The 25,481-nt window shown below is 38.6% G+C and overlaps 1 protein-coding gene across 4 annotated transcripts in view; it reads right to left on the bottom strand.

The window, feature by feature from the left end:
* CHN1 (chimerin 1) overlaps nucleotides 1–25,481 on the bottom strand; it is a 105,463-nt gene that overhangs the window by 47,299 nt on the left and 32,683 nt on the right. For all 4 annotated transcript variants that reach the window (XM_065670314.1, XM_065670316.1, XM_065670315.1 and 1 more), the window contains 3 exons: nucleotides 24,814–24,845; nucleotides 23,818–23,931; nucleotides 6,892–7,180 (listed from right to left, as the gene is read on the bottom strand). In XM_065670314.1, the coding sequence (XP_065526386.1) occupies nucleotides 6,892–7,180; nucleotides 23,818–23,931; nucleotides 24,814–24,845 (435 nt within the window). The remainder of the gene's footprint in view (nucleotides 1–6,891; nucleotides 7,181–23,817; nucleotides 23,932–24,813; nucleotides 24,846–25,481) is intronic.

The following is a 25,481-nucleotide window of genomic DNA, read 5'->3' as shown; positions in this document are numbered from 1 at the left end:
TGCGTGACATGGTTTAGTGTGAGGTGTCCCTGCCCGTAAGCAGGGTTTGGAACTTGATGATCTTAAGGTCCTTTCCAACCCAAACCATTCTACGATTCTGCGACTAAAGGCTGAAGCAGGATGCTGATTCTCAACTGTGCTTACCTGCAAAATGGAGGAAGCCCCTCTGCAGAAGTAGCATCGTGATGGGAGGCACGGTGTGCATTTGAAATGCAACCTGACCTAAGATACTCCTCACTGTCAGATGGTTGTGGAGCCTTATTTGTTTTGAATTTTATAACACTAGACCAGCAATCAGGTTACCAACATAAGCACATGACTTTCACTTCACATTAATCCCACACACCACACATTGTGTAAGCATTACATTAATGTGCTTTGAAGGCACAAGCACACACAGAAGCAAACAAAGCAAGGTCCTGTGAGGCTAACTGGAATCAGCTGGGATGCCATTTGTAACCCACGGGAACTAATAGAGCACAGCTGAGCACTGACCAGAGCTGGCAAGGAAAGAAGAAGGAATTCGCCCTGGAAAAACCAAAAGAGCCAAGGAACCATGTTTAGCACTGGAGCTAAGCTACAGGTCCAGTTAGAGACCCTTAAGAAACAAGTCCGGCTTGCTAATTTATCCTTTATAAGCATGAGATACTGGTAAAAGAGAAACTAGATATTCTGTGACCTGGGGATTAAATTAGCAAAATTTATGCTTCATTTGCAAGCTCTCAATCTTAAAGCAAGATCATTTTATACAACCTTTGTAGTGTATCAGTTTTACTGGCACATTGAACATAAATAAGGACTTAGGTTACTCTTGGTGATGATGAGTTTGAAAAAGCACCCTGCAGTTGAGAATTTTCTTTGTGCTGATGTTTGCACACTAGACAGCACGTGCAATTAGTTCTCCTTTCTTGGGTCTTAATAGTTAAAACCAGCTATGCTCATAAAGAGGCATCATAACCATTTGCAGCCTTAGTTTGAACTGTATATGCCATATATAATGACATATGGCACTAGATCCATACCACCATAAATGCTAATGCACAGAAGGGGAAGATAAGGAAGACTGAGGCTGGGTCAATCACTGCAGAATATGATGTTGCCAATGTGCTGGAGTAGCTACCTAAAAAGTAGGCTTGTCTTACATCCTGCTAAAAACTTTTTGGTATTGACAAAATTGTCTGTGGTTTGAAGGCTCTGCTGAAAGATGGGCTAAACCCAGAAGAAATAAATAGAAGTTTTTGCCTTCCAGAGTTATGTTTTATTTATAAATTACATTAAACTTACAGAGTGATTGTCATGGACACCCGCGCAGGGACTGGAAAGGAACATTTGTGAGAAAAGGGTTGACAATCTCCTCAAGTTAACCCATGGGATTCTTCAGTGCTCCATCTCCTGCCTCTTTAAACTTACTTTAAGGTAAACACTTACTAGTTGTACTTTTAAGAAGATTATTGCTTTGTCATCACCCTTGCTGTAGATACGGCTTTATACATTACAAACCCATCTTTTCTCATGAAATTAAGTTAATTCAAGTAAATGGAAATATTTTTTTTTTAAATCCACCTTCAAGATTGCTTCAAAGCACACTTTCCTCCCTGATTATTAAGACTACTGTTTAGCTCCTGTCAGTTCCAGCACTGGCATTACTGGGCACCAAGCAGTGTTGTTCAAAGCTGTCTTCCTCCATCACAGACCTTGCTAAGGGGACTTACGCTCCACTGACAGCCAAATGCAAGTTCCTCAGGTACATTTTCTGATGTCCTTTCACTAAAGATAAAATAAACCTTAGGAAAGGAAGGTTTTAAGCAGAGCTTACTAACAGATTTGACTGAGAGCAAAAGTAGAAAAGTAGTAGTGTCATTAATGAAAATATCAGTGCCAGTTCAAGGTTGGAAAGTGAGACTGGTCCCTCTGCAAACACCCATAAGTATGACCCTTGATTTTGTACATGGAGGCTGTTACGAATCCATTAGAAATGTACACAGAGATTGCAATTAACTTTTTGATCTGGATTATCTTTGGAGGCAGGCTTAAAAACATGCTTCCTACTAAAATGACACAGGTTTACATTTCCAGATCTCCTTGCACAGGACTGCAGGCAGTCAGCCTTCATCACTGTGGAGGAAAAAAAAGGTATCGCCACTGAGGTCATTAAAAATAGAACGGAAGAGTGCTTTTATAGGGTGACTGCTGCCACAAACCTCTCAATTCTTTCCATCTGTAGGAACTGAGCTGTTTGTCTGGAAGGGGTCTTTAACTGATTTGCAGCCACTGAAGTTTTTTGAAGCACTTATCGCCAAAGTAAGCATGAATAAATGTGATTCAGTTGCTATCCTAACATTAACCTCAGCATTTCATTCTGAAACATGCGATAACACATAACTAATTACTTAAATGAAATTTTCTCATAACAAACACTAAATCTCGAATAAATTGCTCACACAACTTCTTACATTAATATCTCAAAAGCATGCCAAAATAAAAATACCATGTTTTGCAGGGCTTTCAAGGACTTTGATATATGTATCTAGGGATTTATTAACTTCTGAGAGCTACCAGTTTTATAAGGTATTTAACTGAATCAAGTCATCTGCTCCAAGGCCATAATTACCTTTGAGAGTGGAGAACGTTCACAGATCTATCAGTATTCAAGGCACGGGAGGAATAGTAAATCTTCTGATACTGGGTATTATTTCCATTTCCACACTAGGCCATACAGAGCGAACCCACATGGGAAGCGCCTCTTTCAAATGAATCTTAGCCCTCTCTTAAAACACAGACAATGACGTCCGCACAACTGTGTTCTGAACAATCTGCAGACTGTTTGGGGAACCAGCATTACCTTTTCAAACACAGCAGCTAAAATATCTGTTCAGAGCATTCAAGCATCACAAGCACTCTCCTGTTTTCAGGCTCCACTCCTCCAGTTATCTCTGACCATTTATCATTTCTTTCATAGGTTATGAAAATCATAAATCACTTACCAGGAATTTTAATTTTTAATATATACTTGTAAATGGTAAGCAGTTATATTCCTTCTTATAATCAGTGAAGCACATGCTGTGCAGTGGATTCTATTCTCATGCTTTTGCTAATAAAAACCTCATCTTAAATCACACCACAACATGGTCTCTTTCAGGACTCAAGGGTATTGTGATTTGTGTCCTACAACCCTTATCTAATGATTGCATAATTTTTGTCTTTTCATCTTTTAGCGTCTTTAAATCCTTCCCGTTTGCTAAGGCTCCTTTTTAATGTATTGCATATGACAAGTCACCCAACACATGCTGAATTCTACTATAAATTAATCACTGAAAAGAGTGGGGAACAAATAAAGCGTTATTAGTGCATGCTGGGAAGCCTCTAACACAAATCTGTGGCGTTCCCTGCTCCTGCCCCACACCAATTCAAGGCTAGGTAAAGTGCTCATTAATACCTCATCCTCAGATTTGAGGTGTGTTCTCTGGCTGCCCAATTTCCTCCACTAAATTTTACAGCAGAAAGCAAAACCACATTCCCACCAGCTCCTCCCCAGTCAGAGCCTGTGCGTCTCTCCTCTCCATCTTATGAAGGGTTTAATCTTTCATTCGCCACCCACACAAGATTGGGCAACAGTCACAGGCACAAAGTTTAGATTCGGATCTGAACAGCCTCAGAATCTGCAAATCTGGGAATGTATTTTGGCTCAGGATGATCAACGTTCAAGACCCAGGCTTCTTCCTCCCTTTACAGAGGAGGAAACGTGCGGTGTAGGGAGAAGCTGTGTGGCTACAGTATAAAAATGATAAAGCTGCATTAACTGCCAAATACTGTATCCTGCAGAAATATTCACCCACACCATGGGGCTAATGGGCTAATGTTGTAGCACACAGACTTTGCTGCTTGGATCGTAAGACAATCTTTTTTTCTCACTGGATTTTGGAGAATTTTCTTTGCATTGTTTCATAGAATTGCCAGTATTGATTCAGCGATATTTTCTTTATATTGGACAACAAGAATCACTCTGCCATCCCTCCCACCAAAGAGGAAGAAAAGCTACTTGACCTATTTATAAATATCCTATAAGAAGACCTCCTTATATCATGGTTAAATAATTTGTAATATGGTAAATACTACATTATTATTAAGTTATCAAGTAAATATCAATAAGAAGCAAGACCCTGCACGAATAGGGTAAAATTACCTTCTGAGCAATTTAGTAGATGATACATATATTTTTCTTATTTCATTATTATAATTTTTACCAAAGAAATCTTATAAACGACAAGAGATTGAGAATTCCATTAAGTGGAGATGTAATGTCTCCTGTGTATCCTCATTGCTAGCAAAATTAGCCACCAGATGTGATTCAGGCCCCTGCCTGCACAGTCCTCCAGCCAGTCAGCTATGTTCACTCCATTGAACTTGAAACAGCTCTCCCAGGCTGTCAAGGTAACAGCATTAGTGGCTGTGCAAGCAGTTCAGTCTCACAGACAGTGATGGGAGACACTCTGGAAAGCCCTTCAAGGTCTCCTCTTCCCAACACTCACTCCTACACTGCACATAGCCACCACTTACTCTGAGACATTTGGTGAGACCACCACCGTATCTCTCCCCTTTCCCTGGTTCCCCACATCCTGCGACTTACAGAGGAGGGAAAAAGGATTTGGCAGGCCTTAGCTGGATACTGGGGCTTGTTCCAAATGCTGTGGTTGATACTGTAAGGGGTGTTGGTCATGGGGTTGAATGCCTTATTTTCCTTCGAGACTCGCTAGGTGAAGCAGCACTTGGGACCCTCTGTGTCATCTTCCAGCAAAGACCCTGAGAGGAGTAAAGGCAGCAAAGATGTCTTCTCTGCACCTCTCCACAGTAAAAAAGATGACACTGTGCCTTCCCCATGAAGCCATGGATAGTAATCCCAACTGGATAATGACTTGAAAATTAAACTGAAGTCTTCACATTTCACTACACTGTGGTGTCTGTGTGCCTCATTGTGTTCACATCAACATAGTACCAAGAAAAGAAAGAGAAAAGGCTTAAAAGCTGGGCTTCAGGCCAGTAAACACCACTGCTGTTGAACTACATTACAAATGAAGCCACTTTAGTTGCTTGTAACTTCCAGACAAACAGGGTAGGATGTTGTAATTACATGATTAACGTCTCTGCAGGTTTTTCACCTAAAATGTAACTCTGTAAGAAATATTAATTCTTGACCCATTTAATGAAAAATGTTTCAAAACAATACGTATACCTTGCCAGTGAGTCTGACATAACACCACGTTATCTATGGAAAACTAGCATTCTTCAATAATAATCATTGAAATCCCTTTACTATGAAAACATTTACACCAGTCTAAAAAATGCTGCGACAGAGCAGAGTTCTGTTGTCACTTGAGACTTGCTAAATGCAGAAACAGTTAATTTTACCAAAGAAACCCAAAGTGGTGACTTCCAGAACTCCTACAGGAGATTTTTACCCGGGCTTTGCATTATAACAAACTCTCTCTGATAACATGCAAAAAAAATCCTTTTGAAATGGCACGCTGCAAGTCAGTGGCTGTCAGGAGCTGTAACTGATAACTCACCCCTCTATTACTGGTACCTAACAGGCAAGAAATTGGATATTTAACGTAGTCAGCTCGCTTCAATATCCCCACCAGTATTTCTTTTCTCAAAATGATCTGACAACAGTGAAGACCCACACTTTAAGCTAAGATGGGTACTTCATCTCTCAGCAAATTCAGTGCAGGATGACAAACTCTCTGGAGAAGGATTTGAAGCACCAAAGCTATGAGCTTCCTCTCTCCATGGACTCTGGATGGAGCTTAGTTTCACTGTAATAGTCATATTTGTTGGCAACTGTCAGTCAGACCTTTCCCCTCCTCGAGAAAAACTGAAATCAGAAACATATTTCTGATTGGAAAGACAAACAGATGATCCCAACTAAGGTTAGCATTTCTTCTAAGCAGTAGAAGCATATTAGGTACTCCTAATGTCATTCTGAAGTTTGTAAAATAGAGGAGCATATCAGACGATTACATACGCATTAACACCTACACACATGTAAAAATACACTTTAAAAAGACTTCAAATGTCAACTTTTCAATAAATAAAGTATTTAGTTTAACATGATGGAACTCACATTATGTTTTCTTTTTAAGTTTAGTCTTTGTCGCAAAAATGAAGTTTCAAGCAGCTTCTTTGTCTGCCTGACACATTCCCAACCTCCTTAATATTTCTGTGTTCACCTGTTCTAAGATTTGTTGTTTGTTTTTCTTTTATAACCCAGGATGCAGTTAGTTCTCAGCTGATACTGCAACTTTCTGAAGAGAGCAATCCTTCTTCATAAGTCTGGCTGAAGCCAAAAATAGCTCTGTCAGCTTCTGACAGGCTGAACTTAGCCAAGTGAAATGCTTTAACGTTTTATCAACCTAATGAACAGGCTTATTTATAATGTGGACAACTTTACTCTCATTGTATGCAGACTGCTGAAGAGATTATGGAATGCATTTGTCTGGGGAATGATGAATATATAAAGAAATGTAATTTTTGACCAAGGGGGCAGTTTTCTTATACCACTGTAAGCAATTTTAAGATGAAATATTTTTAGCTTGTTTGAAATAAAGAAGTGGCTTAATGGTAACATCTATAATTGTGAAAATACCTGAAGAAAGAAACTTCACAATAATAAATAACTAACCTCCAAAACATTGGAATTTGCAATATGCAAAAATTACCATAAACCCCCTTCTATAAACAGTTTAAATATCACTATTAATGCAATACTGGAACCAAATATGTAGACTAAGTATCTACAGATACCTTTAGCACTTTATAGTAGATGGGGGAGGGTTAAAAGTACGAAATAAAAAGTCTAACAGAAAAAAAGAGTGTGGGTTAACAATTGCTTACCCTTTTTTCTGCTACCTCATCCTCTCCTGTAGACTCTTTGCCATCATGTTCATCTCTCAGGCTTGGCATATGTTTTTTGTGTGCTGGCTCTCTGTTTAAAGTTGTATATCCTACGTGTTCATAAATAGGATTTATTGTCATCTTGGCAATGTATTCAGCTGCTTTCGTTTCAATATAAAGAGTAATCAATCCATCTGTCACCAGGTCATGGATGGACTCAAAACGTTTCTCCCCAACAAAGTGCTTTCCATCGTAGTAGAGTCTGAAGTTTCTCGTTTGACTTCCAAATCTGCCTCAATGAAATGGGAAAGTTGTTTTTTTAAAGAACAGTAAGCAGAATAAAGAAGAGCAAGCAAGCCTTTGCAAACAATAAAAAACACTTTATCACTTTAAGCTGTGACTATGCTCTGTGTCTGCTCCAGACGAGAATGAAAAACTCAACTACTACTTAGCACAGATAGGAAGGAGAGATCAACAACTGCAGAGAGATAGCCAAAACAGTGCCTGTTCCAGAAGGAGCTGTTTGTTCTCTTATTATTTTAGCCCCTCCATTATCCCATGGAAAAACTGAAATTACTTCACACTCTTTATGGCTTTATTTAGCACTTTACTACTGCATTGCCATAGTCAATTTGCTTGGCTTTGATATGAAGAGTTCTCATAATAGAGTCCTCTATTACAGTTGATCAATATGGAGTTTTGATGCCGTCTCGGACCTCTGCACCCCTGCTTGCTTGCAGGAAGAGGCCATTCAGGGTTCAGCTGAGCTGCAGTGCCAACAATTACACTGAAGCAGAACCGCTGCCAGAACTGGAGCAGCACAGGACAAAATGGCACAAGGGCAAGCATTCTTTATTCCTGGCCAAAGGCCAAGGACTAACTCTTCAAGCTTTGTACAAAAGTCCTTCTGTGTTATGCTTGTTAAGTCCTGAGCTTCAAGCAAATCTTTGTAACATACAGGATACATAACGTGAAAGCTATCTGACACTAACCACTCTGCAGTCGAGGTGGAATAGGATTTCAATAGAGGCTCTTAGCAACCAAAGGAACACCAATTTTACCTGGATATTAGCATATTTTCAAAAAATTGTACTTAGAATGTGCAACAATTTTCTGCCCAAAAGCAATCTAAATGTGTGAAAGTACACCAGTGTTTGCACTTGGCAACAGCCAACGCATTTCCTGCAGAGAAGATGGAGGCAAGAAGCTGTTTTCACAGCTCACTGCAGTGTTACTCCTTGGTCACACAGCAGCAAGGGTGGCTGCTTAGGGTATTGGCCCCCTTGGGAGGTCAGATCTCCCAAATAAATATTAAAAACTAAATCTGAAACCATGGATTGCTTTCATTTTACAATCAAATGCTTCATAGGAGATGTTAAGGAGCAAAGTAAATACTGGCGCTTTTGCTGAAGTGGCTGCTTTCCAGTGGGACCTTGCCAAACCAGGGGAATCATAATTTTAGACCTTGCCTCAGGTGAAATATTGCACTCTTCTTGTAAATATGGGCAAACCCACTTGTTCTGCGATGTGCATTTTTTTTCTTGTGTTATGAATCAAAATGCCAAACCTTCCTATTCCCTATCAATAATCTGACAGTGACTGTAACTTCAGGAGCTGCTGTTTATACGTGACACTGAATGTCAGGGGGCTCTCAGGAATCTGCATCTTGCTCAGTAAGAAAAGAGAACACGATGGGTAGGAACTACCTAGGCATTTTACTAGAAATTAGCTGTTACTTCTGTGCATATTTTTATGCCACGTAAACTAAAAGTTCACAGAATCAAATTGAAAAGCAAGCAACTACAACACGACATAAAGAAATACATTTTTACCGAATACTTATTTCATCCCAAGATGCAGTTCTCAGTGAATACACGTCATTCAGAAAGTATAAAGATAATGCCCTAAGTTACAGCAGAAGGGGCAGGAACATATTTAGGCTCATTCTTGAAAGCATTGTTCTATTCAGCGTAGTACGTGGCAAACAAGCTTCGACCATGAGATGTGCTCCTTGCATATCCTCTGCTGTCACAGAAGTCAATATGAGTGAAGAGTGATCAGCACTTTGCAGTGCCAAAGTGATCAGCCTTCACTGCCTTCTGCTCAAGTCAGTGGGAATGAAGCACACGGAGCACACACAAGCCCTGTGACGTGAAAATTTGCAGGAGAGCCAAATAAGTTTGAAGGTGAAGAACAATGGGCCTTAAATGACAATATGCAACAGGATAATTTTTATTAAGAGATGTAACAGGGGAACTGCTGCTCTAATCAGTAACAGACCCTCTGACAGTACTTACAGCAGAGTTTTAAACAAGCTGAAGGTGACTTATTGCTCTTAGCTTTCTAGAAGAGAAAGTATTACACTAATCTTATCAAGAGAAGATAAGACACAGAAAAGCTTCTCAGGGCCTATTAGTCTGTACACATGGTGTCTTGATTTTAGTAACATCCTTCAGAATCTAAAACAAAGTTCTGAAGAACAAGATGGCCAAATGCAAAGAACAAGTTTTTAAAGTACTAAACCTCTTCCCATTAGGGTCAGGAGGTGCATGGTTCTACCCAGCTATGCTTTACTGAGCAGCCCCTATGCTGCACATTTGTTCAGACTGCTGTAGATGAAGCAAGTATTTGAAAGATACTACAAGAAATAGGATTTCCAAAAGTACATAATCTTTATCCGACTGCTCCTGACCCACATTTCAGCACGAGTATCTCATAGACAATGTTCCACAGGTTTAATTCTTCAACAGCATCCCAACATCTCTCTCATAAACCTCACAGATATATCGAAACATTCTCCTGTATGTATCTGGAGAACTGCACATCAATTTCTTTTGGCACTCAAAGGTTCATTCAACTTTCTTGGTTTAAACTACATATGGGAAAATTTACCTATTACCAATTAAAGAGAGGTATTTAAACAAAGAAGTTACTCTGCATCAGTGTGATAACCACTTGGAAAAGGTGCTCGTGTATCAGATGCAAAAGGTTAACATTGAATGAGTCTACCTTCATCTGATTTCCCATCTGTTCCAAATCAAACTTTTTCCCCTCTATTCTTATTGGATACATTGCAGGGAATGGCATTGTTTTTCAAATAGAATCCTATTAGCAACAAGGAGGAAAAAACCCCCACAAATCTCCAACAAATCAATGAAGCATCAATCTCCTACAAAGTATGTAGCATCTATGATGTCTCAGAATCCTGTCCTATTTCTTTCAAACTCGTTTACATTACTGACTACACAGTGATACTATTTTGATCAAATTATAAATGCAAACATAAATATCCAATTGCAAATGATCAATTAAATTTTAACCTTCAGTCCCTTCAGTCTTACTTAAAACTATAGTTTAAATTTTTCCATAAGCAAGAATATTTCCTTATGCTTACTATCAATAACATTGCTGCAGCTTGGTTAATTATACATTACCGTGGCAACTAAGTAGAGCCAAGATTTTGTATTTCAGCTTCCTGATGGTATCTTCCTAAAGCAAGTGCTAATACCAGCTGTTTTTTGTTTAAGAAAGAGAAAGCAGGATACAGATAATGTAGGTTCTCTTTTGGTTTAAACAGGCGAATATTAGATGTTTTTCCAAGCAAAAGAAATGGACCTCTGACATGTCAAACAGTCTCATTGTGTCCACTGTGCATTTGTTTGCAAGCAGCAGGACTACGGATAAAAGACTTCTTTTATTCAAAGTTGTCTGAAAAGCAATCACTCTGTCTAGTCCCTTTGGTTGCCAGTAGGGCAGAGTGGATAACAACGTGGGAAAGCGTATTAAGTGTTAGAGCAAATGTGGCTAGTAATAAAGGACTGAGGAGTTGAATTAGGTATCATAGCATGAGAGAGACAGGCTTCAGACTCAGCCACCTACTCTGCATGTGGCATTCACTGATGAAACAAAAGAAAAAAGTGAAGGACCAAGAGCCCACCCTCACTTTCTTACCATCTAAGATGGATTTTAAAGTCCACATACAGAATTGTACAGTAGCTATTCACCTCTTTTACAGCGTATTTTATGATGAGAAGAGTATCAAGACAAAAACATTACTTAGAATGTGCAGCTGAAACCAGAACACAAAGTTAGCACCCTTTGGGGCTACTCTTATCCTCGTTAAGTTTCAAGCAACTTCATACACTGAGCTGTGAAATCTTAAGTTCTTTACATGTGCCTGAAAGTCACTTGGACTTACTCTCGCCTCAGAGACAAAGCATCTTAACATACTTTGTGGCCAGAAGGCAGAAATTCAACTAAAAATTAGGTGCCAGAATTTCAGCTCGAGCTTCTGAAAACTCAACCAACCCTGAAGACCAGAGTCCTGACATTCTATAAGAAGTGACAGAAATACAAGCAATCTTGCAATTGAGAATGTCTCCTAATCATGCTGTGTTCATGTGAGAGAAAACAAATTATTCCACAGATACTCTTTTGGCGCATTTCCTTGTCCAAGAAGCACAAGTCTTACATGGACCTAAAATCTCTTCCACACAGTTATCCCTGAAGGTCTCCAGCTCCTGAGAGCAGCTCATTTTGGTGTTTGTTTCTTCTTATTATTATTTAATGGCAACATTTCTTAGGATGGCCAAGGAATTATGGAACTTGCCATCTTCCTAGAGTACCTGGTTGACAATTAGCATCATCTCCAAAACCTTAGCAGTAGTTTACAAGAACACAACACGCATACATGAAATCAAAATCATTAGGGATTGAAAGTAAAGGTGCATTTCATACAGGTGGAAACAAAAAATCCTCATTTTCTGATATGCCTGGAAAAGGTGGCAGAGTACAGTCACTATAGATAGTGTTCCTGTGCCATTTGGATGGGCAGGATAGCTGGCTGGCTACCTGGTGCTTGATGAACATTGATTAGGTATAAAGTTACCCTAAAACCTGATCAGACCCATGCTCTGCTTGAATATGTGATAGTTTAATTTAGCATGGAAAAAGTGTGGCATCCTTCAGAACAGAAAACAAATCCCAGAGCTGGAACTGCCGGTTGTGTGTACCCCATGCCAATGCAGACGCAACCTTCAATTCGCTCTCTAATCAGGTTCAAGCAAAAAAAAAAACAAAACAAAACCTCGGGGCTGGTGCTGTATCAGTAACAACAGTTTCCCAGCAGTCTCTCAATTGAGACTGAAGACTGTTTACCTGCATCACTGTTCATACTTTGTTGTCCAAGAGGGAAATGATGCTCTCCAAATAGCATGCTGCAAGCAACAGGCAGCTGCTTGCAAGGATGAGAGCAATGGCACCTTCCTGTGGATTATGAGCTCTGTCAGGGACAACACAGGTGAGAGACAACTGCTCTAGGGTATCTGCAGTAGGTAACAGGTGCTGAAAACAATGAAGACTGAAAGTGTTAGCAGACTTTGGTACCTGTGATGGTGTGTTTCACAAGTAAATCTAACAAAGGAATAAATCTAACAACATAAGACATTGTCTCAATGTCTTATTTTACTTTGAAACAGCTTTAAATAGCTGACTTTTCACCATCTCAAACTCTGAACAAATGTCAACTGATCATTAATATGCAGTAAGATCACTCAACACTTAAGATCACTTTTAATGTTCTTGATCAGTGGTAGATCACTTGAAAAGAATGTGTTTGGTTCTGAAAAAAAGCTCTTGTATAAATGTATTACCTCTTACATGCAAATAATGTGCTTGCATGCCCTATTCCATTTAAACTTTATATGATTCCCTGGAATTGATTTGGTGATTGAATCAGAAACAATACCAATGGTTTGGACAATGTTTTACTGCTTTTTCTACATGATGAAACCTCCATGCTTCCTGGGAAAAGACTCGCTGTAGTTAGTGATTAAGACACATTTGAAGTCTATATATACATGGGGAAAAAAGCCTGATCTTCTCTTTAAATGAAAGCAGTATTTGGAAAGCAATGACAACATGCCTGGAATAAACACCTTCTGGAAATGTTACTAACAAGAATGTTAGTAACTTTCACAGTCTGATACTAAGCAAACAGTTACATTTCTTCACCAAAAATTTTGAAGAAATGCTCTCCAAGAGTAAATTTTCCAATGTGACTTCATTCTACTGACAGCTTTTGTATTACTTTATATCAGAACTGTATTTTAATTCTTCTAAGCTATCAACCCTCATCAGTGTCTGCCCAGCAAACTTCAAATCGAGCACGCAAGTTTTACTCTGGCTATGTATAACATTTTCAGTCTAGGTCATGTATGACATTGTTTTTCTGGCAAATTTTGAAGTAGAACAGCATCAGATTTGTAACAGAAATTCCACTGCGATAACACACACTATGGGGAGAACTGACACAGCATAATGCTCAAACATGCACATTTTTTGTCTCACAGCAGCTTTTCCTACAAGGGTTTAAGCTCATAGAGACATAGAAACATAGAACAGTTTGGGTTGGAAGGGACATTTAAAGTCCATCAAGTCCAGTCTGCCTGCAATGAGCAGGGACATCTTCAACTAGATCAGATTGTGCAGAGTGCCATCCAATTTGACCTTGAATGTTTCAAAGGATGGAGCAGCTCAGCCACTGTGGTCAACCTGTTCCAGTGTGTTACCTCCCTCATTCTAAAAAATGTATTTCTTATATCAAGTCTAAGTCTACTCTCTTTTAGTTCGAAAGTTACTCATGACTGCCACATTTATTTTTTGCTTCTAAAGGTTTTCTCACACTAAAAGCAACTTTCACTTAATTTATCTTACTAAGACAATATGCATATTTTAATACAGTATGCCAAGGAAATCTGAGTGGAAGACATCGAGAGAAAACCCTAAGAAATTTTCCCTATAAAATAGCTTTGCAAGTGCAAAAAGGGTTTTTGGAGAGCAGAGTGGACAAACATCATTTTTGTTGCTGCTCCTGTTTTTGTTTTGATTATTTATGTACACTCTATATGTTACTCACGGTCTCAAAGTTTATATATACAAAAAAAAAATGCCTTAGATTAAAAATAACTACAGTAAGATTTCTGTTCCAGAGAGATCTTGTCAAACCTGATTTGCCTTAAACCACTGTTAATACCAAATTTACAGTAAAGGTTTACTTAACTTACTTAAAGCTATTACACAATTTGCTACTTAATTTTGTTTTATCAGTGTATTCTACCTCTGATCTTCCAGTAATTACTCACCACTTTTTTGTAAACAGTGAGATTCACCAATATACTCATCCTGTCCCTAAAAGCTGCATTCCTTAACAATAAACAAGCATAATAATGCAAAATGAAATGGTTCCTGCATATACAATATGCACTGTTAGGATTCTGGGGGCTACTAACAGCTCATCAATAAGGACTGATAGCTTTTGTATTATTATATTTTGTTTTTCCAGAATGCAATTTGTTCCTTTGTGCAAGTGCAGCAGTGGGGGGGGGGGGGGGGGGGGCAAATGTCAATTTACTACAGAAACTGTTAAAGTTCATTTACTCATCTCCAGCTATAAAAGAAACCGAGCATCTATCAAATCAGGAGGAACAATGCTTAAGTCAGCTGAGGTACACCAAGTATAAAAGGGAGAAGGAACAGGAAAACCAGGCCAGATAACATTTACTGATGTCAGTGGTTTTAGAGTTTGAATAATTCATAAATGTTTTGATAAAAACAATTATGAAATTAAGCAACAATGAAGCTATTTGTTATTTTGAAAGCATATTTATAAAGCTGAAGGACTTTTTTAGCTTATTGATGAAGATCAGGAAAAGTAAATTGTTTCTCCAAGCACAAAGATTTATAGATGCGTATTTCAAAAGCATATGAAAGAAGAGGCCAACCAAAAGGACTAACTTGAAGATATACTTCTATCTCGCATTTTCTAAAAGCAATAGAGTAAAAAGGCATTCTGATAGAACCTGCAGAAGACAGAAAAGATACGTACCCTTTTCACAGGGGACGGAACAGGGGAGGACAGTGCAATGTTTGCTGTGTACAAGTATACACAATTATAAACTGCACTGCAGTTTGAGCTTTTCCTAATTCAACTCCAACAGTGCCTAAAAGTTTCAAAGCATATTGACATTATACACCATAAAAATAGTAGAGTACAACACAGACTCCTTCCCACGAGTTGTGACTGGGGGTAGTCTAAGAGATGGGGTACAACTTTCAGTTTGTGTGGGCCATTTTTAAGAGATCCTAGACTTTTATACTGAACAGCACGTGAGAAAATACGGGAAAGAACATACCCTCCCTAATGGAGAAACGAGGCATGGAAAACTTAAAAGCCTCAGTCAAGTCATATGTGAAGGCAAGAAGTGAGCCCAGATCTTTTGAGCTCCAGAGTGCCTCAACCACAAGCCCAAAGGCTCTACACTGCACCAGATTACAGTAGATCTTTGTGGTGCAGCAGGAGTTATAGTCAGAGGTATAGGACATGGCATAAAATGAACATGAGTTACATACACTGAGCACAGACAGCTCTTGGACAAGTTACCTAAAAGTTTACCACACCAGCCAAGCAGAAAATATTCCTCTGAGAAGTGCTGAACTTACATGAGCAGGAGAAAGACTGCAGCAAACTGAATTGCCAAAGATAAATTAGGTACTCTAGCCAAAAGAAAACAGAGCTGACAACAACAACAGATGGGAAGAGGAGGGAAGGAGAACAGGAACACAGCAAGAAGACGTGAACCATAAGGAAAAAAGCATTCTAGTCTGTGGGAGGGCCTAGGTAGCCAGCTAATTACTCATTAAGGTTAGCAGCTATTTATTATTATTCTAAATACTTCAGCAAAGCCACCTCAGTAGTGTCCAGGTGTACTTACATAAGGCAGATGACATGCAGGACACCTATGCTGTTTACTGGTACTTGAGGCTTCCATGTTAGTGACAAAGTAACAAAGTATGTTATTTAGTATGAAATTTTATATAGGAAAGGAAATTTCTTTTACATGGAAGATCATTTAAATAGAGGCCAAATTGTTTTATTTTAGAGCAGAAAAGCAAGTTCCAAAATGTATCAGCACACTTCGCCTGGATTTTTCAGCTAGCAACCAAGAAATACTGTGTGAATATTTTAGAAAGGTTTCTAGAAACTGAATTCAGCCCTTGCCACTGCCAATCACTGCATTTGCAAATTGGGTAAAAAAAAAAACAAACCACACAGTAGAAAGATGTGCAAAGTTCAGTCTTTAAAATGGTCTTTATAATTTTTACCTACCCTCCTGCCAACTAGCATGATGTCTGTTATCATGGCAAGGTGAAGGGATGCAGTCAGCTGTTGTTTGCTAGGTTCCTTCTCTTGATTCAGAATAAACTATGACCAAATTTTGATATATTCATAATTAAAAATCCTGTAATTCAGCTATTATCACATAGAAAGTTTGTTTCAAACAATCCTTCTTTCCCCAGTTCCTCTCCAGTGTCCCAGCCTATACAATGAGGCTTTCCAGCAGAATGCAGCTGCACAGTTTTAACCTCTGAATTCAAAAAGCCTTTTGCAGATGTTGAATTTTACATGCGTAAGTAATCCCATGGCAATCAATGCATGTTCTGGAAGAGCACTACATGTGTGTCCCAAAAGAGCCCACTGAAAATGGACATTCAGCTACCAAAGCAACTGTCCTCTGAAATTAATTTGCAGTTCATTTGCTGCAGTTCATTTGCAGCATTATGGTCTAACAGCCTACCAATTATGTCTCGTTTTAAAACATCAGTGGCTAGTTTCTTAGAGCAATTTCATAACGTAGGGAGAAAGATGTACTGTGCAAGAAATGGATACACATGTAGCTGGTTGTCTAAACTAAGGAATACTAATTTTTGACATTTATTTTGCCCCCAAAATTCTCTCCTGATGCCACGTAATCTTGAATGTGCCCTAACCTCCAAACATAAAGAAAACACGACTCATTATCATGACTAACATTATTACCTTTTTTTATTTTTTTCAAAAATTCATACTGCAGAACCTTATTTCAATTCATCCTCAGTACCACAACAATAGAATTTGCAGGAAGAGAAACCATGGTAACCAACTAAACGCGCTACAGCAGATATCTGCTCAAAAGAACATGCAGTACCATCACACTTCAACGCCTACCACTAATACAGTCTCTATCCATTTCCTCTTTATCCTCATCCTAATTATTAAACAAGCTCTCAACCACAAAAGGCTACATTGCAAACCATGTTGTATTGTTACTGTCATTTGTTATAGGTCCTAGCATTAAGCACTGTACTACTCTTCTGCCATATTTAAAAGCAGATCTAATACTTCCTGGAATTAATTAAAGATTTTCAGTTCTTTTCATCCATTTGGAATACCTAATCAACATTAAAATGTATGTTATGTATTTTTATTGTCAAAGATACTTGCTGATAAGTATGGACATACACACATACCTATAAGAATTTTCTCTTGTTAGTAATTTATTTTAAGCCTAAGGGTTGCAGAAACTTTTCAGTGGCATTCTCTTAATTCGTGAACATTGGTGAATTCTGCTGTGCCCTCTTTTGTTTTTAATAAGCTATTAGAAGCAACATCCATGATTAAGTACAGACATTAAATATAGCAAGGTGCTGGTTTGCTGCTCTCATTTGTGTTTATGCTTCATTCTCTTTTATTCAGTGTCTGAACTGATACAATTTCACAGGCCTTTTTAGGCTCTGAACGTCAATATTATTTGAAGGACAGCACTGAATATTTAGCTAAACTCACACACAACGACATTTAAGTTATCATTACGGTTTTGCTTAAGTACATACCTCTCCCTGTTACAAATGGAGATATTTGTCTTCCGAAAACAAAACTTCTTTTGTTTCAAATTTAGATTTAAAAAGTAGTCTGTCTTTAAAAAAACACAAAGTCAGGGTGCAAATTAATTGCACAATAATGGACAAAAGTAGACAAAAATAGCTCATCAGAAGATCGTAAAATGCAGCTTCTTAAGTAGCGCATTTTACAGTAACTCACTCGCAAACTTAATAACCGGAAAGTTTCTTTGGGTAAGAATCACTTTTTCTACCTTATTAAAGAAGAAGAAATATTCAACATCTTCACTTTGAACTCAGTTAACTATTCCACAGCACTGCACTAAGGATATTTGACTGCCTCGATTAAGCCTGCAAAAGCTATTATTTATCCTATCCTATATTTGGCCATTTAATTGTTACTGGGCTGTGTCTGTAGCTGTTGCAGTTCAGGAACAAGATCTTTAGACCTACTAAAGTTAGTTCTATAAAGGCATCAAAGCCTAAAGCTCCACAGTGGTCAAAAATTCATTTAGAAGGGTTAGAGAACAAAGAAAAAAACCTTCATGTCTCACTTTATCTTGAACAGGATGTGCAGTCCTGGTCCTGTCATATCCAAAAGATAATCACAGAGTAAGAAAAAAGTGCACTGAAAGATGACAGAGGATAAGGGTTATGGAACAGCTTCACTATAAAACCTGAATGTATAGCCTAGGACTCTCCAGCCTGTAAAGAGGACAATAAAAGGGACATGAGTGGCATGGAAAAGTAAATGGAGATCAATTGTTCGCTGTTTCTCATAATACAAAACCTAGGGAGCATCCAATAAAATTGTGAGATGGAATCTTCAAGATAAGGTTCAAAAAATGTGCTCAGAAAGCCAGTACACAAAATAAAAAATCTCTCCATCCAAAGCCTGAAAGAATAGCAAAGATAATTCTCCCTCAAGTCCATGAACAGCAAATATTCAGGGGCTGTAAGAGCACACCAGAGAACTACTACCACATGCTCATCTTGTTATTACACTTTTCTTCCAATGCCTGCTATTAAGAGCTACTGAAGAGTACCAGGATAAAAACTCGTCCTTTGATCTAACCCAGTGTGTTCATAGAGAACTTGCTAATAAAGTTAACAGAAATATAACTGAGGAGAAATTCTTGCAGACAATTACCCATACCTATCCCCAGATCTGCCCATTTTATTACTTAAGGCATCCCTTATAGTAACTTAAAGAGCAGTGAGATGCAGAAGAGCTGCATTAGAACAGTCCATAAAGGAACCCTCATGCACCAACTGCATTTGCATTCTGTGCATTTTGGCTGTAGCTGAAGGCTGTAGCTTAGTGAGATTGTCCAATATGTTCCAGATTTTACGAAAACATGTTTTTAAAACTGTGAATTCTGTCTGCCTACAAAGGAGTTATGATTTGTGATCTTAACAGCGTATTCTTTATCCTCTAGAAAGATGTTGATAAAGGTGTTGTTTTCCTTCTGCTTTAATATTTAAGAGGTTAAATAAGGTAATGGCAATAAAAATGTAATGCTACTTAATATACTTACAAAAAAAACCCCACAACTTTTTCTACTGTTTTAGATTAATTTGATACTGGTGTAAATGACTGATGCTGGGCAGTAATGAACAAAGATCAGGTTTTCTTCTCTGGATGTTGTAATACAAATTAAAGATACACAGCAAGAAAGAAGTTCTTTACTGTAAGAGTGGTGAGGCACTGGAATGGGTTGCCCAAGGAAGTTGTGAATGCTCCATCCCTGGCGGTGTTCAAGGCCAGGTTGGACAGAGCCTTGGGTGACATGGTTTAATGGCATGGTGTCCCTGCCCATGGTAGGGGGTTGGAACTGGATGATCTTGAGGTCCTTTCCAACCCTAACTATTCTATGATTCTATGATTGAGTTTAACAAGTGCAAATCTTTAGTGCAGAGTGAAGACAATTTGAGCATCTCTGGAGAATGCCCACTGTAAGTAAATTCTAGAAGGGAATGAGCAATGAGGATAGAGACAGAACAAGAGAGAATATTGTCTCTTTTCCCCTATAATATAGCCCTCTGTGAAGTGATGTTCTTTAATGGTTCCAGAAGATAAATGCTCACTTTACGAAGTTGAGCTAGAGTTCATCAATCGCTATGAGATTTGCGGCATACAGGATGATGTATTCACAAATACAACGTGTAGGCAGTCATAATAAGGATTTTGAGTTCTACCTTTACATCTCACCTAGCTTGCTTTGTAGCCAAAGGGTTTTTTAAGCTTTTTTTCTAATTTAACTGTGTTAGAAACTTTACCATCATAGCAAACACCTGATGTCAAAGTTGATTAAGTAAACAGTAATATAAAGTATATAAAACAAATGACTAACACCAACATACCTTCCATTTTGAATTCTGAGAACACAGAGGATGCAGTGCCCTCAATTTACCATCCAACCAAAACATTAGACAAAACAGAACTACAGTTGGAACTAAATCAAAACAACTTCAATGGCTGAAATGAAACATACCATTGAGATTTTAGACATCAGTTACAATAGCTATCAATAGATATCAAATGTAGTGTTCAAATTGTTCCATGATGAATTTGAGGAGATGGCTGGTTTGGGTCCTCAAGACAAAGCACAAAAGGTTTGGTATTTAACACTGCAGAAACGAAGACTGAAGTATTTCATTACAGAGACATCATACCTTGCCAAAGAAAGTGTCTATGATCCTGTTTGACTCAACTGCTCTTCACAACTGGATGCCCTGGGTTTTTCAGGATTACCAGGAACACTGAGGCATGCAGAAGCTATCTGCCAGAGCTGGCCATGCTGAGCCGTCTGTCCTAATGAATTGCCTGCCCCCCAGCAGAAGAGTCGGTAACTACAAGGCAGAAACAACCCTGTCTCCATAGCAGCTGATCCTACCCCGTGCTTCCATAAGACTTTCGTGTCTCGATGAACTGGGATTTTATGATGCAATCACACTTCATAGATAGTTTCCAATTTGTCCTAATCACAACGGACAGACTGTCAAAGACAGACAAGTCAGACAGCAAACATGCACAGAGAGAGATAGATTGAGTAAAGACACTGAAATACAGGAACCAAGATGGAACCAAGTATTTATGCCAAAAATCAATGGGTAGCCTTAAGCATCTAAATTTTACTCAACATTTTCCATTTGCTTTCCAAAGCATGCCTGGAAAACAACCACAAAACATGGATATTACATTTTGTGTTTTGTTACCATTTATTGCACTATTATTAGATCACCTCTTTGGCACTGCTAGTTAACTTTGTGAAATGCTGTGAAACCTATTCTGTGTCTGTTTCTTTATATAAAACAAACAGCTGACCAAGTTTTATTTCCTCCTACACCTTCTAAAGGGTAAAGCAAAGGTAAAAAGGGAAAAGCAAAAATCATATAGAAGTGATCTTAAAATTAACATGACTGCTTGAATAACAGAGTGGCATTTACACCTACTATGGAAAGATCAAACTGATTCACACAACTAGAAAAGAAAGGGTGAAATCAGAGACCCTGAAGTCAGTCTTCCATTGAACTTGGAAAGGTTTTGCCCATACATACCACCCTACTCACAAGCTCTGTTTCTGGCCATGGACATGACATTCTGAAATTCCTACTAGGATTATCTAAGCTGCAGAGTTACCTTTGCCATCTGGCAGTGTAATGACACAAGCACAAATGATGGTCTCAAAAGAATGCTATAAATTATAGGCAAAATTACATAAAATTATTATGGCAATAAGAGCAGACTTCTCACAGTCAGCCTGAACAGACAGACCACAGAAATTACCTAGTCTTTATGAGATGCTACAGTGTCAGCAGCAGAGTCAGTGGGAATACTGACTAATGGGTATGTTCTGTGTATATGTGTAATTCCAGAGAAAGGAAAAATACAAACTGAGCAAAACTCTGCCTCCAGTCAATGGAAATGCAGACTCCTGCTACACTTTCTAGGAGAAAGAAAAAGAAATTTCAGCCCGAAAAAACTTCAGCCCGAAAGCCAACCGTATCCTGGGCTGCATCAAAAGGAGCATGACCAGCAGGTCGAAGGAGGTGATCCTGCCCCTCTATTCTGCTCTCGTGAGACCTCACCTGGAGTATTGTGTGCAGTTCTGGTGTCCTCAACATAAAAAGGACATGGAACTGTTGGAACAAGTCCTGAGGAGACCATGAGGATGATCAGGGGACTGGAGCACCTCCCGTATGAAGACGGGCTGAGGAAGTTGTGGCCGTTCAGCCTGGAGAAGAGAAGGCTGAATGGAGACCTCATAGCAGCCTTCCAGTATCTGAAGGGGGCCTATAGGGATGTTGGGGAGGGACTCTTCATCAGGGACTGTAGTGACAGGACAAGGGGTAACGGGTTAAAACTGAAACAGGGGAAGTTTAGATTGGATCTAAGGAGGAAATTCTTTCCTGTTAGGGTGGTGAGGCAGTGGAATGGGTTGCCCAGAGAGGTTGTGAATGCTGCATACCTGGCAGTGTTCAAGGCCAGGTTGGACAAAGCCTTGGGTGAGATGGTTTAGTGTGAGGTGTCCCTGCCCATGGCAGGGGGGTTGGAACTAGATGATCTTGAGGTCCTTTCCAACCCTAACTATTCTATGATTCTATGATTCTAAATCCTACCAGAGATAAAAAAGAAATCCTAGTGGCAAAATTTCCATGTGTGGAAGGCACAGCACTGCAGTTCACAAGGAACATTCACCTAATGTATGACAGCTAAGACCCTCTTTCGTACACAAGGCCAACAGCAAGACAACAGAGCATTACTTGTTGTGGGATGGAAAGCAGACACCTAGACCACCACCCTTATTATACAAGTTGTTTAGCTAATGCTTAATCATAATGAAATGGTTGCAACATGCTGCAATTACAGATTCTGAGTTGTTTGGCCAAATGCTGAATTTCCTCAAAATAAATCAATGATAACAGCTTTGCTATTATCTGAAACTGTTTCCCAAACTGATCACCAACAGCCATCCATTCTCTTTTCTACTGGGTATGAAAATAGATTTTCTTGCTTTCAAAGAGGTTTTCCAGTTTGAAAGACACACCATCAGGCCTAAAAGAGACCCATCTTTTGACCTTCTGGACTGGATGAGCATTTGTAAAATTAATACATTATTGCCACATGCTCAGCAGCTTCATCTTTCACAGTCTATAGACTTTGTGACTTCTGCACCATCAGGAGCAAGGTGCACGAGCTTTGTCTTCAAGCCAGGTGTTATAACAACTGTTTGTGGTTTTTTTTAGCTTTAAATGAATATTGCAAGAGCAGAAGTAGATGGAGTATTAGATTGTAATAAACAACAGATTTATTTAAGCTGCTAACGCAAACCTGTGTAAATGACAATGTTTCTATTTGAAATCTTATTACTACAGAAACAAACATCTCAGTAAAATATACCTTCTTTTCTGAAAAAGTAATCACAACCTATTAAGATATTCTTATTTTAACTGCAATCTTACTCTAATCATATAAAATGTTCAGTAACTGTACCTTCTCCTTCAATGTTTTACCATCTCACTTAGACTTAAAACACAGCTAATAATCACCATCTCCCATCTGAATACTTAAGTGTATAGCCCAGACCAAAATAACCTCCATTACCTTAAGGGTAATTAAACTATTTTAAAAATACAACTAATTAAGTTATTTTTTATTTCTGTTTTTTTTTTTTTTTTATTTATATCTGATCCACTTGACAGAATTTTGCAAAGAAACAGATCTACAAACATTGTTACTTAACAGGGTTCAGACAAAAACCTCCTGATTTATTGGCCATTCCACAGAGGGACTAGAGAGAACTAATTGCTCTTCAGTAACAGCGAGCTTAGCTAGGAAGTAATCCAAACAGCAGACTAGTTAGGTGAATGCTTAAGATGGATTTTATTTCTTGACTGCCTGCTCTCCCAACACCTATATGGTATCACATCTGTAATGTAGTGGGAGAAGGGCAAAATGAAGCAACACCAGCAAGAACACAACTGCTATTATCCTGATGGTGCAAACATAAGGAATGTTAGCACTTACTGAAGGGTTGTGGAAGGTTAAAGATAACAAATCTGTAACTAGGATATAAAAGTACCATGCTTTAAAAAATAAATAAATTAATTAAAACAATCACAAGGAAGTTCAAGCACTAAGGCCAACAACTGAGTACATTCTGTTGAATATTTTATAAACTTAAGGATTAAATATTAATTACCAACCTTAATGCCAAAGTGTAGGTTCCAGGTTGCCGTTGGCTTTCACGAATGAGATAGCTTCCCTCTGCAACACTTAATAATTGGTCAGCTTCCTCCCTTGAGATCATCCCATGGAATCTAAGGAACAAAGAACCTTTCAAAACACATGCCTTTTCACTTTTGAATCATCCTGTCCTCTTCTTCTAAAAACCACCAACCATGGTAATTAAAAAAGAAGCAAACATAAAAATGACTGGTTTGCAGGAATCTACAGCTAAATTAATCTTCTTTCTGCCTGCACTTGCCATAATTTTAAATAGTTTAGAAAGGTTTCTATGAAACAATATCTATGAAACAAGAATATTGCTTTTTACATCCGCATTTATCAGTTTAATAGGTACAAATAAGACCATTTTCTTCTGCTGGCTTCACATGTTTTGCACCAGTGCCATGCATTCCAGCATTTTGCAGCATTCAGGGATATTATGGCAACTTGCTAGAAGCTGAGGATTACATATAATCTCAGTAATTACTGACATACTAACCCAGCAACACTGCACACCTTTTACCAAAATAAATAAAAATCAAATCTGCTTTGTTTCCCCACACTGTATCTACCCATCTTTGCCTCAGCAATCTGAAATAGAAGATACATATAATGTATGCTTATATTGCGTTTGTAATCCAAATCTTTTTTTTTTTCCAGCACACAAACACCTTTTACAAAAGCCAACTGGAGGGGGAGGTAGACAAAGAAAACCCTTTGGAAGAACAGAAACATATGTTTTTCTCACTTAAGGTAGCACCCAATGATACACATATCCATCAGAAACTGCAGGTGTAATTTTAGGCAGACAGAAGTGATGGTACTGCAATAAGAATCTGATGGTGAGCAAGATACACTGCTGTAAAACATAGAGAAGAAACAAAGAGCCCAGAGCAAACACTTGCAACCTGTTCTGTACCTATTATCAACCAATACATCTGGATAAACCACTTTCAGAGGTGCATGTTACTTACTCTCTTCCATAATATTTGGGTCTGTTCTCTACCTAGAAGAAACAACAGAAATTGTAATGTTTCATAACAGCTGAATCCATACACAAAGTACACTGTCCATAACATAGTATTAAAAATGGGAAGGGATATAATGTGAAAGTACAGACAAAAACCATCAACTATCCCAGGATTCTCCCTGTGTGTGGAATATAGGGAAACCAAAGGTAGACCTTTGGGAAACACTGCACTTCCAAATGGCTTAAAACTGAGTGAGAAAGAATGAGATGCTTGCACCACGTCATCCATGGGGCTCTGCTAATGCAACCTGATGGCATTAAGTATTGCTTGTACAAACTGCCAAAAAGGGGAAATGAAAGAATCATTTCCTGGGTGTAAGTGTACTATATTTTTAAGTGCACTGTCATAGTGAAACATCTATAAAGCTCTTAAATTTACAAATTATTTTCCATCATAGAGCTGTTGGTGCCACTGCTGGCAGAAATCAAGCCACTACCAGACAGTTTTAGAGTGAGGCCTCAGTCTTGCACTTCTTGACTTCACTAAACTGTGTTGCCTGTAATATCACCTCGAAGACCCCAACAACAGGTATGCATGTGTTACACTGGGTAACGCCAGCCCAGCCATGCTCTAGAGACCCTACAGTATAAACAAACACAACATGCAAAGGT

The sequence above is a fragment of the Lathamus discolor genome, chromosome 3, assembly GCF_037157495.1.
Source record: "Lathamus discolor isolate bLatDis1 chromosome 3, bLatDis1.hap1, whole genome shotgun sequence".
In the NCBI taxonomy this organism is placed as follows: Eukaryota; Metazoa; Chordata; class Aves; order Psittaciformes; family Psittacidae; genus Lathamus; species Lathamus discolor.
The sequence above is the reverse complement of the archived record's forward strand: the minus strand, read 5'-3'. Positions and strand labels throughout refer to the sequence as shown.